The sequence below is a fragment of the Ursus arctos genome, unplaced genomic scaffold (assembly GCF_023065955.2).
Source record: "Ursus arctos isolate Adak ecotype North America unplaced genomic scaffold, UrsArc2.0 scaffold_4, whole genome shotgun sequence".
Classification (NCBI taxonomy): Eukaryota; Metazoa; Chordata; class Mammalia; order Carnivora; family Ursidae; genus Ursus; species Ursus arctos.
This window is the reverse complement of record NW_026623056.1, coordinates 1,543,670-1,561,791: the sequence shown is the minus strand read 5'-3', so window position 1 is coordinate 1,561,791 and position 18,122 is coordinate 1,543,670. Positions and strand designations below refer to the sequence as shown.

Below are 18,122 nucleotides of genomic sequence, written 5' to 3'. Positions count from 1 at the left end.
TCTCAGTTATCAGACACCAACACTTAGAATTCAACCCTGATCCAGAGTAACAGTGAAATGCATAAAGATTTCAGTGTGTTTTTACCTTTCTCCCTCTTCTGATGCCTAACAATGGTGTCTCTAATTCCAAAGATTTAAGTGATTGAAATTCTGTGTGCAATATCAAGGGTCTATATCTCTTAATCTATAAATATAAATACATGATTTTCATACCTACTTACATTTGTGAGTACTGTCATTAACCTTTTCCATGCTGCTTATCACATAACATCCTGTCTTTTATTGTGAGAAAATCCTGAAAGAGAAATGTGAGAATACAAAGATTCAAAGTCTGATCATACCAACCACTCTCCAAAGGTCATAGACTTCAGCAGTATAGTTATATTATTTATTTAATGGAATAATAGAATCTGAGGGAGTTAGGGATCTCCAAAAAGGAAATAATCCTGAGGATGGTAGATTAAGGCCATCTTTGTCATTGTCACTTTTCTTCTCCATCCCTTAGGAAGCCATGAATATGTCAGGAGTCAGCACAGTGACTGAATTCGTATTCCTGAGTTTTCCATGCTCCAGGGAGGTTCAGATCCTCCTCTTCATGCTGTTCTTTCTGTCCTTTCTGATGGGGAACGGGGCCATTGTCTGTGCAGTGAAGCTGGATTGCAGGCTTCACACCCCCATATACATTCTGCTGGCCAACTTCTCACTCCTGGAGATCTGTTACATCAACACGACTATTCCCAATATGTTAAAGAACTTCCTATCTGAGACCAAAACCATCTCTTTCACAGCTTGCTTCTTCCAGTTCTACTTCTTCTTCTCCATGGGCACCACGGAGACCTTCTTACTGCCCCTCATGGCTTTTGATGGGTACTTGGCCATCTGCCAGCCTCTCCATTATCCTATCATCATGAACAGCCATCTCTGCATGAAGCTGGTGGCCCTGTGCTGGGTCACAGCCTTCCTCTGCTATCTGATCCCTATCTACTTTATCACACAATTCCCCTTTTGTGGCCCCAACACCACTGACCACTTTGTCTGTGACCCTGGTCCTCTTCTGGCCCTGTCCTGCGTCCCTGCCCCTGGAATTGAGCTTTCCTGCTCTATATTGAGCTCTCTTATTATCTTCATCATCTTCTTCTTCATCCTTGGGTCCTACACCCTGGTTCTCAGAGCAGTGTTGTGTGTCCCTTCAGCAGCTGGCCGACGTAAGGCCTTCTCCACCTGTGGTTCCCATCTGGCTGTGGTGTCTCTTTTCTATGGATCCATCATGGTGATGTACATCAGCCCAACCTCTGGAAATCCAGGTGGGATATAGAAGATTGTAACCTTGCTCTACTCATCGGTGACCCCACTTATAAACCCACTGATCTACAGTCTCTGGAATAAGGATGTGAAAGTTGCCTTGAGAAAAATTTATCCGTGCACAGAAATTAGTCAAAGCAAGTGAGAACTCATGAGTGGACAAAGATCATAAAATTTTTCCTCATTTTTTCCCACTGAAGTGGTCTTTATTCATCCATACACCTGGAGATACAGACTGGAATTCATCTATTTCTGCCTAGTTAAATATAGGACAATAATATGCCCAATTAAACCAGATCTTGCCTTGAAATCAGGGCTTGATTGGTGGTAACTTGAATTAAGTGACCTGGGTGTCTGAACTTTGGACTCTTCTACCCTGACCTCCAATAACTGCTTGCTTGTTATCTGTGGTAACTCACCTAGTCCTTGACCTCATAATTTTTTTGACTTTTATTACACGAATCCATACTTACACTTGGTTTTTCTAGTCAAAAGTCTCTGCTCTACTTCTAGTGGGAGAGAAGAGCATTGACACCTATTACTCACGTTAAAGGAAATTAGTGCTAACCTGAAGTCTAACTGAACCAAATTTTTATTATTTATTTATTTATTTATTTTTAAAGATTTTATTTATTTATTTATTTGACAGAGACAGTGAGAGAGGGAACACAAGCAAGGGAGTGTGAGAGGGAGAAGCAGGCTTCCCACCAAGCAGGGAGCCGAATGTGGGGCTTGATCCCAGGATCCTGGGATCATGACCTGAGCCGAAAGCAGATGCTTAATGGCTGAGCCACCCAGGCACCCCTGGACCAAATTTTTAAATTTAATTGACCCCTTAAAGACTAAAATGTTCTAAAACACTGTGTCTCAGACCTGTCTACCTCATAATTGTTTGTGTATCTTTTAACTTTTTAATTTTAATCTTAATTTTCTTTTAGATTTATTTATTTGACAGTGCAAGTGGGGGCAGGGGCAGGAGGAGAGGGAGAGAGGGTATGGCAGATTTCCTGCTGAGCACAGAGCTCAATGCGGGACTGCACCCCATGACCCTGAAATCATGACCTGAGCTGAAATCAAGAGTCCAATGCATAATGGACTGGGCTATCCACATGCCCCTATTTGTGCATCTTTCTACAAAAACAGTTTCCCAGGTGTTTCTCCTGATCTTCTAAATAAGAATCTTTGAAGTAGACCCAGAAATTCCTGTTAATGTTACTCAGGTGATTCTAGTGCACCTAGACCAGCACCAATCCACGCAGACTGATCTTATAGAGCCACTATAGACACCATAAATAAGTGACATAGAGGAATAAAAGTCTTATATTGGAAAAAGTGAAAGAAGTTACAGTGAATACCATAGGTGACTCAATCACTCATGACAGCAGGAGTTTCTTTTCCTGCATCAGTTTTGAAATCCTCCGTTTATAAAATAAGGACTAGATTACATTCTTAGCTTTTCTTAGCTGTGCAAGAAAATTAAGATACCTGGAAACAGGTCTATATTTTTTAAAGGTTGGCACTTAGAGGTTGGCTGGGTGGCTCAGTCGGTTAAGTAACTGACTCTTGATTTCGACTCAGGTCATGATCTCAGCATCCTGGGATCAAGCCCTGTGTTGGGCTTTGTGCTCAGTCCTGAGTTTATTTAGGACTCTCTTCCCCTGTCCCTCTGCTCCTTCACCCTGCTCTTTCTCTTTCTCAAATAAATCTTGAAAAAAATAAAAAGAATAAAATGAAGATTTGTGACTCATAAGATACTATATTAGTAAGAAGTTCTGTCTCCAGTTATGAATTTCCTTTAAAGTAAATTCAACATTTCCCTATTTAAACTATATTAGATAATGTAGTTAAATGCCCAGCTTGGTATATAAAAATCTAAGTAATTCATAATATACTTGTACATATGAAACTGTATTCCAACTAACACCCATCCTGAGAAAAGTTCTTAGCAATCTGGGGATAGACAGAAACTTCTTTGATCTGTAGCAGACATTTCCAAAAATCTGATCCAACATCATACTTGTGAAAATGAATGATTCTCCTCTAAAATCAGGACAAAATGTCTGCTCTCACCACTTCTATTCAACATTATACTGAACGTGTTAGTGCAAACAGGCAAAGGAAAAAAAGTTATCTAGATTGACACAAATAAGATTTTCTTTCATTAGATGTGGAATGATTATGTAGAAAATCCAGTGAAATCTACCAAAAAAAGGCTACTAGAAGTATTGCATACGTTTTTCAACATTTCAACATACAAGATCCATATACAAAAAGTTTGTACTTCTATATGCCATTGCTAATAACAATCAGAAGTTGATATTAAAAATGCCATATACAAGTCACAGAAACATTTAATAGAGATAAGTCTGATAAAAGATGTGAAAGACCTATGCAATGAAAACTACAAAACTTTGCTGAGGGAAATTGAAGATGTATATAAATGTAAATATATAACTTGTGCATGGGTTGGAAAAGTACATATTTTTTTTTAATTTGAGTATTGTTGATACACAATGTTACATTAGTTTTTGATGTACAACATAGTGATTTAGCAGCTCTATACATTATGCTATTCTCACCACAAGTGTAGCTAACCGTCTGCCACCATATAACACTATTATAACTAAGCTGTATCTTTTATTCACATGACTTATTCATTCTATAACTGGAAGCCTGTACCTTGCACTCCTCTTAAATCTTCATTTTGCCCATCTCCCAACCCCCCTCCCTTCTGGAGGACACCAGTTTGTTCTCTGCATAGGTGTGATTCTGCTATTTGTTTGTTCATTCATTTTTTTCTCTCTTTTTCTTAATAATATTATTTATTATATTATATTAATCACCATACAGTACATCCCAAGTTTTTGTTGTAAAGTTCCATGATTCATTACTTGCATATAACAGCCAGTGCACCATGCATACGTGCCCTCCTTAATACCCATCACCAGCCTATCCCATTCCCCCCCCCGCCCCGCCCTGCAGCCCTCAGGTTGTTTCTCAGAGTCCATAGTCTCTCATAGTTCATTCCCCCTTAAGTTTACCCCCCCTTCTTCTTCTCTTTCTTCTACTGATCTTCCTACTTCTTATGTTCCATAAATGAGTGAAAACATATGATAAGTGTCTTTCTCTGCTTGACTTATTTCGCTTAGCGTTATCTCCTCCAGTCCCTTCCATGTCGCAGCAAACGTTGAGAAACCATTCTTTTTGATGGCTCAGTAATATTCCATTGTATATATGGACCACATCTTCTTAATCCAATCATCTGTTGAAGGGCATCTTGGCTCCATCCACAATTTAGCTATTGTGGACAATGCTGTTATGAACATTGGGGTGCATGTGGCCCTTCTCTTCACTACGTCTGTATCTTTGGGGTAAATACCCAGTAGTGCAATGGCTGGGTCATAGGGGAGCTCAATTTTTAACATTTTAAAGGAACCTCCACTGTTTTCCAGAGTGGCTGTACCAACTTGCATTCCCACCAACAGTATAGGAGGGATCCCCTTCTTCACATCCTCTCGAACAGTTGTTGTTTCTTGCCTTGTCAATTATTGCCATTCTAACTGGTGTAAGTTGGTATCTTAGTGTGGTTTTGATTTGAATTTCCCTGATGGCTAATGATTTTGAACATTTTTTCATGTGTCTGTTCGCCATTTCTATGTCTTCATTGGAAAAGCGTCTGTTCATATCTTCTGCCCATTTTTTGATTTGTTTCTTGTGTATTGAGTTTGAGAAGTTCTTTGTAGATCTTGGATACCAGTCTTTTATCTGTAGCATCATTTGCAAATATATTCTCCCATTCCGTGGGCTGCCTCTTAGTTTTTTTGTCTGTTTCCTTGGCTGTGCAGAAGCTTTTTATCTTGATGAAGTCCCACAAGTTCATTTTATCTTTTGTTTCTCTTGCCTTTGGAGATGTGTCATGAAAAAGGTTGCTGTGTCCGATGTCATAGAGGTTGCTGCCTATGTTCTCCTCTAGGATTTTGATGGATTCCTGTCTCACATCGAGATCTTTCATCCATTTGGAGTTTATCTTTGTGTATGGTGTGAGAGAGAGGTTTCATTCTTTTGCATGTAGCTGTCCAATTTTCCCAGCACCATTTATTGAAGAGACTGTCTTTTTTCCACTGGATGTTTTTTCCTGCTTTGTTGAAGATTAGTTGCCCAAGGAGCCGAGGGTCCATTTCTGGGTTCTCTATTCTTTTCCATTGGTCTATGTCTCTGTTTTTGTGCCAGTCCCCTGCTGTCGTTGTGATCACAGCTTTGTAGTACAGCTGGGAATCCGGCATTGTGATGCCCCCAGCTTTGCTTTTTCCTTTTCAACAATTCCTTGGTGATACAGGGCCTTTTCTCATTCCACACAAATTTAAGGGCTGTTTGTTCTAGCTCTTTGAAAAATGTCATTGGTATTTTGATTGGCATGGCATTGAAAGTGTAGATTACTCTGAGTTGCATAGACATTATAACTATGTTAATTCTTCCAATCCATGAGCATGGATTATTTTTCCATCTTTTTGTGTCTTCTTCAATGTCTTTCAAGAGTGATTTGTAGTTTCTAGAATATAGGTCCTTTACGTCTCTGGTTAAGTTAATTCCGAGATAATGTATGATTTTTGGTGCTATTGTAAATGGAATGGATTCCCTAATTTCTCTTTCTTCAGTCTCATTGTTCGTGTATAGAAATGCAACTGATTTCTGACCATTGATTTTGTATCCCACCACATTACTGAATTGCTCTATAACTTTTAATATTTTGGGAGTGGATTCTTTTGGGTTTTCCATATAGAGTATCATGTCATCTGCGAAGAAAGACAGTTTGACTTCTTCTTTGCCAATTTGGATACCTTTTATCCCTTTTTGTTGTCTGATTGCTGTTGCAAGGACTTCCAGTACTATGTTGAATAATAGTGGTGAGAGTGGGCATCCTTGTTGTGTTCCTGATCTTAAGGGAAAGGCTTCCAGCTTTTCCCTATTGAGAATGATATTTGCTGTAGGCTTTTCATAGATGGTTTTTATGAGCCTGAGGAATGTACCCTCTATTCCTACACTCTGAAGGGTTTTAATCAGGAAAGGATGCAGTATTTTGTCAAATGCTTTGTCTGCAACTACTGAGAGGATCATATAGTTCTGGACTCTTTTCTTGTTGACATGATCTATCACACTGATTGATTTGCAAATGTTGGATCCCCCTTGCATCCCAGGGATGAATCCCACTTGGTCTTGATGGATAATCCTTTTAATGTACTGTTGGATCCTATTAGCTAGGATCTTGTTGAGAATTTTGGCGTCCATATACATCAGGGATATTGGTCTGTAATTCTCCTTTTTGATGGGGTCTTTGCCTGGTTTGGGGATCAAGGTAATACTGGCCTCATAGAATGAGTTTGGTAGTTCCTTCTGTTTTTATTTTTTGAAACAGCCTCAGGAGAATAGGTATTATTTCTTCTTTGAAAGTTTGGTAACATTCCCCAGGGAATCCGTCAAGCCCTGGACACTTGTTTTTGGGGAGGTTTTTGATCACTGCTTCAATCTCTTCATAATTAATCAGTCTGTTTAAAAAATCAATTTCTTCCTGTTTCAGTCTTGGTAGTTTATAGGTTTCCAGGAAGGCATCTATTTCTTCCAGATTGTTTAATTTATTGGCATAAAGCTGTTGATAAAATTTCTAATGATCCTTCCTATTTCATTGGAGTTGGTTGTGATCTCTTCCCTTTCATTCATAATTTTATTAATTTGGGTCCTTTCTCTATTCTTTTGAATAAGTCTGGCCAGTGGCTTATCGATCTTATTTATTCTATCAAGGAACCAGCTTCTAGTTCTGTTGATCTGCTCTACTGTGCTCCTGGTTTCTAATTCATTGATCTCTGCTCTAATCTTGATCAACTGCCTTCTCGTGGGTGGGTTAGGCCTGTTCTTCATTTCCAGCTCCAGCTTCTTGAGGTGAGAATATAAAAACTGCATTTTAGATTTTTCTATTGAGAGAGGCTTGGATGGTTATGTATTTTCCCCTTAGGACTGCCTTTGCAGTGTCCCATAGGTTTTGGACCAATGTGTTTTCATTGTCATTGGTCTCCATAAATTGTTTAAATTGTGTTTTAATTTCCTGGTTTACCCAATCATTCTTGAGCAGGATGGTTCTTAGTTTCCAAGTGTTTGAGTTTCTTCCAAATTTTTCCTTGTGATTGAGTTCCAGTTTCAAAGCATTGTAGTCTGAGAATATGTAGGGAATAATCTCAGTCTTTTGGTGTCGGTTGAGACCTGTTTTGAGACCCAGTATATGGTCTATTCTGGAGAATGTTCCATGTGCATTTGAAAAGAATGAGTATTCTGTTGTTCTGGGGTGTAGTGTTCTGCATATATCTATGAGGTCCTTCTGGTCTGTTACTCAAAACTCTTGTTTCTTTGTTGATTTTCTGCTTAGGTGATCTGTCAGAGTGTTGAGGTCCCCTACTATTAGTGTATTTTTATCTACATGTCTCTTTATTCTGGTTAAGAGTTGGCTTGTGTATCTAGCTCTCCCCTGTTGGGAGCATAGATATTTATAATTGTCATATCCACTTGTTGGATACATCCTTTAAGAATAATATAGTGCCCTTCTGTATCTCTAACTACAGTCTTTAGTTTAAAATCGTATCTGTCTGATATGAGAATTGCTACCCCAGCTTTCTTTTGAGGTCCATTGGTGTGAAAGATGGTATTCCATCCCTTTACTTTCAGTCTGAATGTATCTTCAGGTTCAAAATGAGTCTCTTGTAGACAACAAATGGATGGGTCATGTCTTTTTATCCAGTGTGCAACCCTGTGGCGTTTATGGTTGCATTTAGGCCATTCACATTGAGAGTGATTATTGAGAGATATGATTTTAATGATGTCATGTTGCCTGTGAAGTCTTTGTTTCTATGGATTGTAACTTTCAGTTCTGTATCACTCTTGGGGCCTTTTTACTTTTGTAGGACTGCCCTTAATATCTCCTGTAGGGCTGGTTTCATGGTTATGAAATTGGTCAGTGACTGGCGATTCTGGAAGGTCCTTATAATTGCATCAATTCTGAATGAAAGCCTTGCTGGATAAAGGATCCTTGGATGCATGTTCTTTTCAAATAGAAGTTTGAAAATACCCTGCCAACCCTTCCTAGTCTGCCAGGTCTCTGTAGACAGGTCTAACGTTATTCTGATATTTTTACCTCTGTACGTAAGGATTTTCTTCCCCCTGGCTGCATTCAATACTGTATCCTTGGATCTAATATTTGCGAAGTGCACTATGATGTGATGTGGTGTTGGTCTGTTCTCATTGATCTTGGGAGGGGTCCTCTCTGCCTCTTGGACACGAATGATTGCTTCCTTTGCTAGATTAGGGAAGTTCTCAGCTACAATTTGTTCAAATATCTCTTCTAGACCTCTGACTTTCTTCACCCCCTTGGGGATGCCAATGATTCTGACATTGGAACGTTTCATTGAGTCAGTAATCTCCCGTAATGTACATTCTTGAGATTGTGGTTTTTTTTTTTTTATCCAAGTTTCTGTTTTAACTTTCTCTTCTTCCATCCTATCCTCCAATTCACTAATTCATTCTTCTGCCTCATTTACCCTGGCCATCAGAGCATCTAGTTTAGACTGCAATTGATTCATAGCATTTTTTATTTCATCCAGACTAGCTCTCATTTCTGCCCTTAGAGATTCTATATTCTCGTTAATATTTTTGTTAATATTTTTTTTCAAGCCTACACATCATCTTGACCATTGTTACTCTGAACTCCATTTTTGACAATTTGGTTATATCCATATCCATCATTTCTGTGGCAGAGGCCACAGACTCATTATCTTTGCTGGGGGGGGATTTCTCCTTGTCATTCTGATGAGGAGAGGTTGCGGGTATGCACAGAGCCCAAATTATTGACCAGGACCCAGGCAGTGTGCACTTGTTTTATAGAAGCCTTAGGGATGTGGGCTTCTTGATTTTTCAGCCTGCCTCCTGGGGGAGGGTCCTGCTGCACTGATAGTCAGGCAACCCTGTTTGGGTAGAGTCACCCTGCCCCTGTGAGGGGGGATGGGGATGGGCACACTGTGAGCTGGTATTTCCGGGCCTTTGTTCTCTGGCGCTTTCCCTGGCGGTTTTCTGTGACTCTTCTGAGAGTCAGAGCAGCGGTGGCTGAATCCTAGCCTCTGTCTCAGAACAGAGAGATCGCAGTCAGCTCTCCACTGAGCTCTCTTGGCCACTTTAACTCTGTTTCTGTCGGTGCTGCTAAAAACCCTGCAGCGTCCCGGGTTGTGCACCCCATAGCCTGTGTCCCAGCCCTCACTTCCAGGGCTCACACGTCTCTGTCCTTTGTGCTTCTAACACCACCAGCTGCCCCCAGTTCCCGAGCACACTCCCAAGCTCCCTGTTTCAGTGTGGTTTACGCGCGCTCTGGAGTGCCAGTTTTCAGACTGGTTGCATGGGCTCCCGAGCTCCTGGTTTCAGTCTAGTTCGAGTGATCACTCTGGAGCTCCGGTTTTCAGACTGGTCGCATGCATGTTCCCAGGCTCATGTTCTCAGTCTGCTTTCTCGGGGGTGGCGGTCTGGGAGTTTGGCCGTCTCCCCAGTGCAGGTGGCTACTGCTTCCCGGTGCCAGAGCACGTTGGCTCCCTCCCCTTCCATTTATCTTCCAATATCTGTGTGCAGATTCACGCCTCCCCGCTTCATACCTCAATATTCAGCGCTGGAGATGTTCATTTGTAGAGATCCAGATGTATCTCCCTGCATCTCAGGCTGATCTCGTGGGTGTTCAGGATGGTCTGGTAGATATCCAGCTTGACTCAGGGGACCAGCTGAAAAAGTGGTCTCCTACTCCTCTGCCATCTTTTTACCAATCTCCCTGATGTATTTTAGATGCATTATGAAGGACACATAGCACAGCCTGGGAATGTTTGGAAGGCTTTCTAGTGGAAATGATTTCTGAATCACATCTTAACAAAAGAATAGGTGTTAAGTTGCAGTAGGAGGATACGTGTGAGCTGTTTTATACAAAATAATTTCTGTGCCTTTTTTAGCTAACAAGTTCAGTTGAATCACTAAGATATTAGTGCTGAATTAAGGCAAAACTGTGGTGGATAGTTTAGTAGCTTCCCAAGTAGATGTCTAATTCCTGTCCCACCTTTTTTCAGTCCTTCTACTTACCTTGAAGCATAATGCTCTGTAGTTGCACAAGAGTTTCAAAGAGATGTCTTTTGGTCTTCAGGTGAGGGTTTTCTTCATTTCTTAAGCTATAGCGTTTAAAAAACCTTTGTACTCTATTTAATTGCTTGTTTTAGACTTGGTAGGGTCTAAACACAAAGGAACTTTATTTTTTCTCACCACTTTTACTTTGGACACTTTCTGATGTTCTATTCGTCTCCATCTGTGGATAATATCTTGGGCCAATGTGATAGCTTTTCTGATTACTTTTAGTATTAAATAGGGTCTCTTTATCCAGATATTGGAAGTTCTAGTATAATCTAAAACCAAAATTTTTTATTTTTTATCCAAATTAAGATTTATCTTCCAGACTGGGTCTGACTCAGGCTTGATGTACTTCTTCTCCTCTGCCTTTTTACTCCTGTTTCCCACATGACTATACTGCCTCTGGTTACTCTAGATTTCACGTGGGAGAAAAGTAAAGGTAAAAGGCTTTTCCTTGACTGGTATAGTTGCCTTATTGTTTGGGAGAAGTTTGTATGTTGATTTTGGTGGTGGTGTGGGGAGCTCCCTAAACTGCAGTTCTCTGATGTAAGTAATGCTTCATTGTTGGCTGCTTATGACTTCTTTCATCCCTGGATTCTGGTGACCCGTGCTATATAGACTCACTTTGGGGGTTGCTTTATTCTCCAAGTAGTGCTTTTGGGTGAAATCCCTTTCAAGATGGTCTAAGTTGGTTACTTTCCATGAGCCCTAACTAGGCTAAAGGTGAATATTCTGTATTTGCTCTATTAGTGGTGGGAATTCAGTTTGCTCCTGTTATGGCCCATTTTCTTTGTGGGAATCGCATACTAACAGCTCATCAACTATATATTTCCTCATGGCTTACACCAAACTTCCAGTCTCTCTTTGTGCACTGTTGATGAGGGTGAAACTGAAGTTACAGTCTCTTAGTGTAGCCAACATTGATGTGTGGGGTTTCTGCCAAAATTTAATAAAAGGTGAAAGATTTATATGATCTGAAGAGAAACCAGAGTATTCTGCCAAAAATCCAGGACAAAAGGCATTTTATGTGTTATGTGCCTTTTTAACAAAGCATCAGGCAGCCATATAAACAATAACCAATTTGATTAACATCTCTTAACAAAGTTGTATGGGCAGAAATTGCATACTGAAAAAGTCAAAACCTTCCTGGAAGTTAATATTAAAATTTTTAGGAGTTATTTTTTTTCTTTGTAAGGGGTGGCAATCTCTTTCCATGGAAACACATTTATGAAACTAAAAGCACATCAAAGTATGATCAAATACATGATGAATTTTTCTTTGCACCACAGGACCATCATAGTTATGAATAAAGCCAAATCTGGGTTAAAAGAGGAGGATTACCGTTCCACTGTCAGAAAATGAATCATTGTCTTTCACAAAACCTATTCACAAAGGCTGGACGATTCTCATTCCACAAAAGACCTGACAGAGGGCAAATTTCACGTCCTTGTTGTGTAGGCTGTAGATGAGGGGGTTTAAGACTGGAGTCACTACAGAGTATATCATGGTGATGATCTTGTGCATAGCAACTGAGTTGCCAGATGTGGGACTCACATACATCACCATTATGGTTCCACAGACATAAACACTACAACTACATGGGATCTGCAGGTAGAGAAGGTCTTTTGCCGCCCAGCTGAAGAAGGAACTTGAAGCACAGCTCTGAGCACCAGGGCATAGGACCCAAGAATGTACTAAATGGTGGTAATGATGATAAGAGAGCTCACAGAATGGAATACGTGCTCTATGATGGGTTCAGGGGCACATGACAATGCCATCACACAGAATGTGATCAATGATGTTGGGACCACAAAAGGGTAGTTGAGAAATGAAGAAAATAGTAATTGCATGTCCAAGGAAACCAATGATCCAACAAAGAGACACCAGAATGACACAGAGCTCCCCAGTCATAATAGAGGGATAGTGCAGTGGATGGCAGATGGCCAGGACCGATCATAGGCCATGACACAGAGGAAGAAGCACTCGGTTGTGCCCAGGGAAAAAAAGAAGTAGAATTGAGTGAAGCAACCAGAGAACGATATGGTCTTGGTTTTGGAAAGAAAATTGACCAGCATGTTGGGGACTGTGCAAGTCACATACCAGATTTCTAAGAAGGAAAAGTTGGCCAGGAGCACATACATAGGGGTATGGAGTCGATGGTCCCACCTCACCGCACAAATGATGGCTATATTCCCAGTTAGAGTCAAGATCTAGATCAACAAAATCATTGAGAAAAGGATGCTCCATATTTTCCAGGTACCAGGAAAACCCAACAGGACGAAGTGTGTCATAGTAGATATCCCTGACTTATTCACGGTCTCCGGACTGTGGAGAGAAGACAGACAGATTTAGTGACAAGTCACTTTGCTGCTGAAACATTTGACACTTCTTAGGACAGGCAGTTTGAGTGATCAGGCAAGTGTATTACAAATCCTAAAACAAGTCTTGAGTAAATCCTGCTCTGTTCTGAGTGAGCCATTTGGCCCTGATTCTTTGTAACTGTACAATTCTAGGTTGTTTGAACTCTTTGTCAGTGGGCAAAATCAGTTAAATTTCACCTTCTTTTGATAGAAAGAAATACTTGAGTTAGAGGCAAAAATAGTTTGTCTTATATTTAATTTTTTTTCAGTGAAAGTTCATATGTAGCAGTTAGTGCTATAAATTCACTTCAAAATGTGAGTATACTTACGCTATCATTTAAAAATAGGTTTGTATCTAACACATTTTATAGATTTAAATGGCTTGAGCTTCGATGTTATTACAAATTCTCTACCTGTCTGTCTCCCCCCACCTTTTTCTTGAGCTATTTCCATTAGGAGATTTATTTTCTATCACTTTTTCATGATACTGGAAGAAAATCAACAAAGATACCTGGATAATTAATTCTTACTGCTATTTCCTATTTAAAGATTACTTTCACATGATAATTTATCATACACTTCATATCCATTTAAAATATGTCATTAAAGATTAATATAACATATGCAGTGTATTGGGGAAGAAAATTAAAATCACCAGGAGATTGTCTTCTAAAGCTTTTCTCACTGCTGTCACAAGTCTTTCTTCAAGTTCACTGTTTGGAAGATTTTACTTCAGTTTCTTTAAAAAGTACCCCCAATTTTGATAGAAAACAAGACTTGCCCTTATTCCCTTTACAACACCATCACCAAAGATGATGTCTTTTTAAGAATCAACTACAACTCAGAGAAAAGAGCACAATGGTAGCTTTAACATATTGTAACCTCCAGACATTTTTTAACAAGAAACCTCTTTGATAAGAGGAGAATTTTCCTTAAAAACAGTTGATAGAAGTGGTGTACATAGAATATTCATAGTACTCACTGAACATAATCAAATGGAAAAAATCCTCCTATTCAGTCAGGTTATATTAAGTAACATAAAAGTGTTTATAATGAAGCAGCTGTTGCAGGTTCACTAAATGAATAATGCCTAAAGTGAACTATGAACCTATTCCTCTAGAAGCAAACATGACCTTCCTATTGGACTGGTTCAGCCAAAGAAGGTTGTAGTCTTGTGGAAAAGAAACCAAGAGAAAGACATTGAAAGATGGGGATACATTCTTTTTTCTTTTTTGAACTAGGATGATTATAAAGAAGTAAACTACCCTGCATTGATCATCATTTTGATCAGGGTTCCAGAGAATAGATCATCTTGTGAGAAGCAAATGGTTCCTCACTATGGGAACTCCGTGCTTTCCAAGCAAGAGACCTCTGTTCTCAACAAGACAAGAAAGCAATGATGCAGAGAGCAGCCACTTACCACCTGGAACAACAGCCCAATAACTTGAATCAGATTCACAGACTTTGACTCGAAATCAAAATGCACAAGACTTAGGTCTATGTATTTGAGCCATAGACTACTCTTTTAGAAAAAGACCTCACGGAACAACTATTAGCCATAGGGAAAGCATGGTAAATGAATTTCACAAATAATTTCCAACATGATTAAAGAAGCAATTCCTAATATATTCACCATTAAATTATATGTGAATCTTACTCATTATATACACTGATTTGATTTTACCCTTAAAATTTTTTTAATGCCACCTCTCCTGAGGGTGGAGAAGAGTAATGCAATGGACAGAGGGGAGAGCTGAGAGAGGAGACCAAAACAAAACAAAACAAAACAAATCCCTATTTTCTCTTGGTTTTGGTCCCAGTGGATGGAACTAGTTCCATACTGTTTTGTTCAAAATATCTATGAAAATCATACCATTCTTGGTGTTCCAGTCACTTCCTGAGAAGGGGAAGATCTGTGGATGACTTTGGCACCATTTAGTACACTTATCTGGGGGAGTGTGAGTTCCAGGGTTATCTAAATACTCTGAAAGTTCTGTCTTTTGAGTTGTGAGGAACCAATATTCCTTGATACTCAATCTCTTGAGCATATTGAATGAACAAATGTAGGTGAATAGACCCACCTGTGGTGCACAATAGCAACACCCATTAGAGATGCCTTTTCCTGTATATTATGAAGCTTTCCCAGGTCCTGGGGAGAGTTCATAGGGAGGTCACAGATTCTCTCTTTCACTGCCCTTAATGTGGAAGCCCTGTGTGAGAGCTTCATGCAGGCTTATTTCACCTCCCTTGCACCAAAAGGTTCTAGTGGCCTGCTTCCAACAGAGCATGACAGAGATATGTGCTGGTGTTAATTTATGTGTCAGTTATCCATTGTTGAGAATTCTGAGTTATGTCTTCGTATGATCCTAGAACGTTCCATTTCTTCCCTAGGGACCTTCTTTCTTCTTGCCTGGGGGTTTCATCAATATTTCTGATAAGTTGGCCCATAGTGATTAGTAGGTAATGTGCTACATTGACTCTCTGGGGACCCCATAATCTCTTTAAGTTTGTTTTCTCAAACAGGGTATGTGATTCTGTGCCATGGGATACACACAGCCCCTAATTAAATGTCTTCCTGAAGGGACAGTTTTACTCAGACAAGATAATTTTGTATTACACTAATTATGTATGGTGGAACAGAAAGTATAATTTGTGATTATTTTTAAGATAAAGCTTTGACTTTAAAAGAAACATTGTCCCCAGATGCCCATGTTCTCTGACCACGGTGTGCCAAACACTATTTGGTGGTGAAAAGATTTGAGGAATGGTGTATGAGAGTATTTCATCACCTAGCACCAGCAAGCCTATCTTCCTGGCACATCTAATTTCATTTCCAATACAGCCATAACTAAAAGGGTATACTTTCATTTTAAGTAGATTGGCCTCTCAGCTAATGGCTTTTCTGTTTCAACATGGGGTTTGGGCAGAAAGCTGGAATTTGTTCTTGGTATAATTTTCTCTTAATACTTTTCTGACTGAGCCATTGCCCTATAACTTTCTGAGAGGCATAAAAATATGTTTAGGACATTGTTATTCCATATTGCAAGTGGCATTGTCACAGTTTATTTGGGGGAAGTGCTATGAGTAAAGATGTCCAAATGGAAGAACATATAGATAGATCTTTGTGAAATGCAGGCTTAGAAGACTGAATGGAGCAGTGTAGTGAATGAGAGCTTTGACTGGCAGGAGAGTTTGTACTTTACGTAATGCAGGTATGAAGCATACTCTGTTTTTGGTGTAAAAGACAGCTTTAAACAACGGCAATGTCTGTTACTGGGTGGGTTTATTTTTTGGTGCCCCTTTGGTCCATTGTCTTTAAGAATATTTTCTGAATTTAGACGATTGCACTCCTATTGAAAGGCTCCAGGTACACATGCATTTCATTCTTTCCACCAGCTAAGATTAAACCAGGAAAGATACATCAAAAACAACATACATATAATAACAAAATGTAATTACTTAGCAAGGTAATGCATGTTTAAAATGTTTTATTTAGCATTTTTCACTGATGAGTTGAACTTGAACTGCTAAGGAACTATGGGAAAAAAAGTATCTTCCTCTACTTAAGTATGAGCCAGAACATGACTTACTGAAGCCATTCTCTATTGTTTTTATAAATAATGACACATTCTGCTTCTTTCTTTCTTTCTTTTTTAAAATGTTTTATTTAAATTCAATTGAGTTAACATAAAGTATATTATTAGTTGCAGGGGCAGAACTTAGTGATTCATCAGTTGCATATACCAGCCAGTGCTCATTACATCAAATTCCTTCCTTGATGCTCATCACCCAGTTACCCCATCCCCCCACCCACTGCCCCTTCAGCAATCCTGTTTGTTTCCTCGAGTTAAGGGTCTCTTATGGTTTGCCTCCTTCTCTGATTTATCTTATTTTATTTTTCCTTCCCTTCCCCATGTTCATCTGTTTTTGTTTCTTAAATGCCGCATATGAGTGAAACCATAGAGTATTTGTCTTTCTCTGACTGACTTATTTTGCTGAGCATAATACCCTCTAAAAATGTCTCAGTTTTGGTTAGTTCTTAATCCTAGGGCTTTCTTTAGGGCATCTTTCATGTCTTTGTTTCGGAGACTATAGATAAGGGGATTTAAGAGTGGAGTCACTGCTGAGTATACCAAAGTGATGATCTTCTGCATTCCTGTTGGAGTCCCTGATGTTGGGCTCACATACATCACCATAAGGGTTCCATAGAATAGAGACACCACCATTAGGTGGGACCCACATGTGGAGAAAGCTTTAGTTCGACCAGCACCAGAAGGAACATGAAGCACAGCTCTGAGTACCAGAGTGTAAGATCCCAGGATGGAAAGGAAGGGCCCAAAGATAATCAGTGAGTTGAAGGTGTAGCATATAAGCTCAGTGGAAGGAGCAGGGATGCAGGCCAGTGTGAACAATGGGCCTGGGTCACACACAAAGTGGTCAATGATGTTGGGTCCACAGAAGGGAAGTTGGGAGATGAGGACAATGGGGACTGGATAGCAGAGAAATCCACTCACCCAGCAAACACAGACCAGGACCACACAGAGCTTCCCAGTCATGATGGAGGGGTAATGTAGTGGGCGACAGATGGCAAGGTATCGATCATAAGCCATGACCGATAAGAAGAAACATTCTGTTGTACCCAGTGAAAAAAAGAAATAGAATTGGAGGAAGCATCCAGTGAAGGAGATGGTCTTGGTCTCAGAGAGCATGTTGACCAGCATGTTTGGGACAGTAGAAGAACTGTACCAGATCTCTAGGAAGGCAAAGTTTCCCAAGAAGATGTACATGGGCGTGTGAAGCCGCTTGTCCCATTTCACTACACAGACAATAACCCCATTCCCCAGCAGGGTGAGGAGATAGACCACCAGGATGAATGAGAAGAAAAAGTTCTGCATCTCCCCCTGACCAGGGAAACCCAGAAGGACAAACTCAGTCACAAAATGCTGTGTTGTTGTGTTCTGGGATTCCAAAGCTGTTAGAGAAACAGAAGTAACTAAGGAGTGAATAATAATGAACATTTATAGGTTTTGTTAACAATTGACTTGTACAAAGTATTTTTATTTTACATTATCTCATTGATCTTCCAAATGACCCTTTGAGCTGTAGGGAGGTGTGCTTCTTCATCCTTCTCTTTCACAGATAAGAAAACTGGAGTTCAGAGAAATTTAAGGGGTTTACTTAAATGTGCAAAGGCAGGAATTCCTGGATACACTGGCTTATTTGGAGATTGGTTTGGAGCAAACTTCACTTCATTTCGAATATTCCTGT

General features: G+C 39.8%; 2 protein-coding genes and 1 pseudogene across 2 annotated transcripts; 1 reads left to right on the top strand and 2 right to left on the bottom strand.

The window, feature by feature from the left end:
• Positions 1–511: 511 nt before the first annotated feature.
• On the top strand, positions 512–1,447 carry LOC113249151 (olfactory receptor 11H6-like). Its single transcript, XM_026490689.2, is given in 1 exon segment — positions 512–1,447. A coding segment is annotated over 1 exon segment (936 nt).
• A 10,433-nt stretch (positions 1,448–11,880) lies between these two features.
• LOC113249160 (olfactory receptor 11H7-like) lies at positions 11,881–15,081 on the bottom strand (annotated as a pseudogene).
• Positions 15,082–16,876: 1,795 nt separating this feature from the next.
• Positions 16,877–17,872, bottom strand: LOC113249152 (olfactory receptor 11H6). The gene has a single exon (XM_026490690.2). It carries the CDS (start codon positions 17,870–17,872, stop codon positions 16,877–16,879), a length of 996 nt encoding a protein of 331 aa, XP_026346475.2.
• Positions 17,873–18,122: the final 250 nt, after the last annotated feature.

What these genes read in the sequence shown, in the direction of transcription:
- LOC113249152 (XM_026490690.2), bottom strand. Translation starts at nt 17,872, where the DNA reads ATGTTCATTATTATTCACTCCTTAGTTACTTCTGTTTCTCTAACAGCT.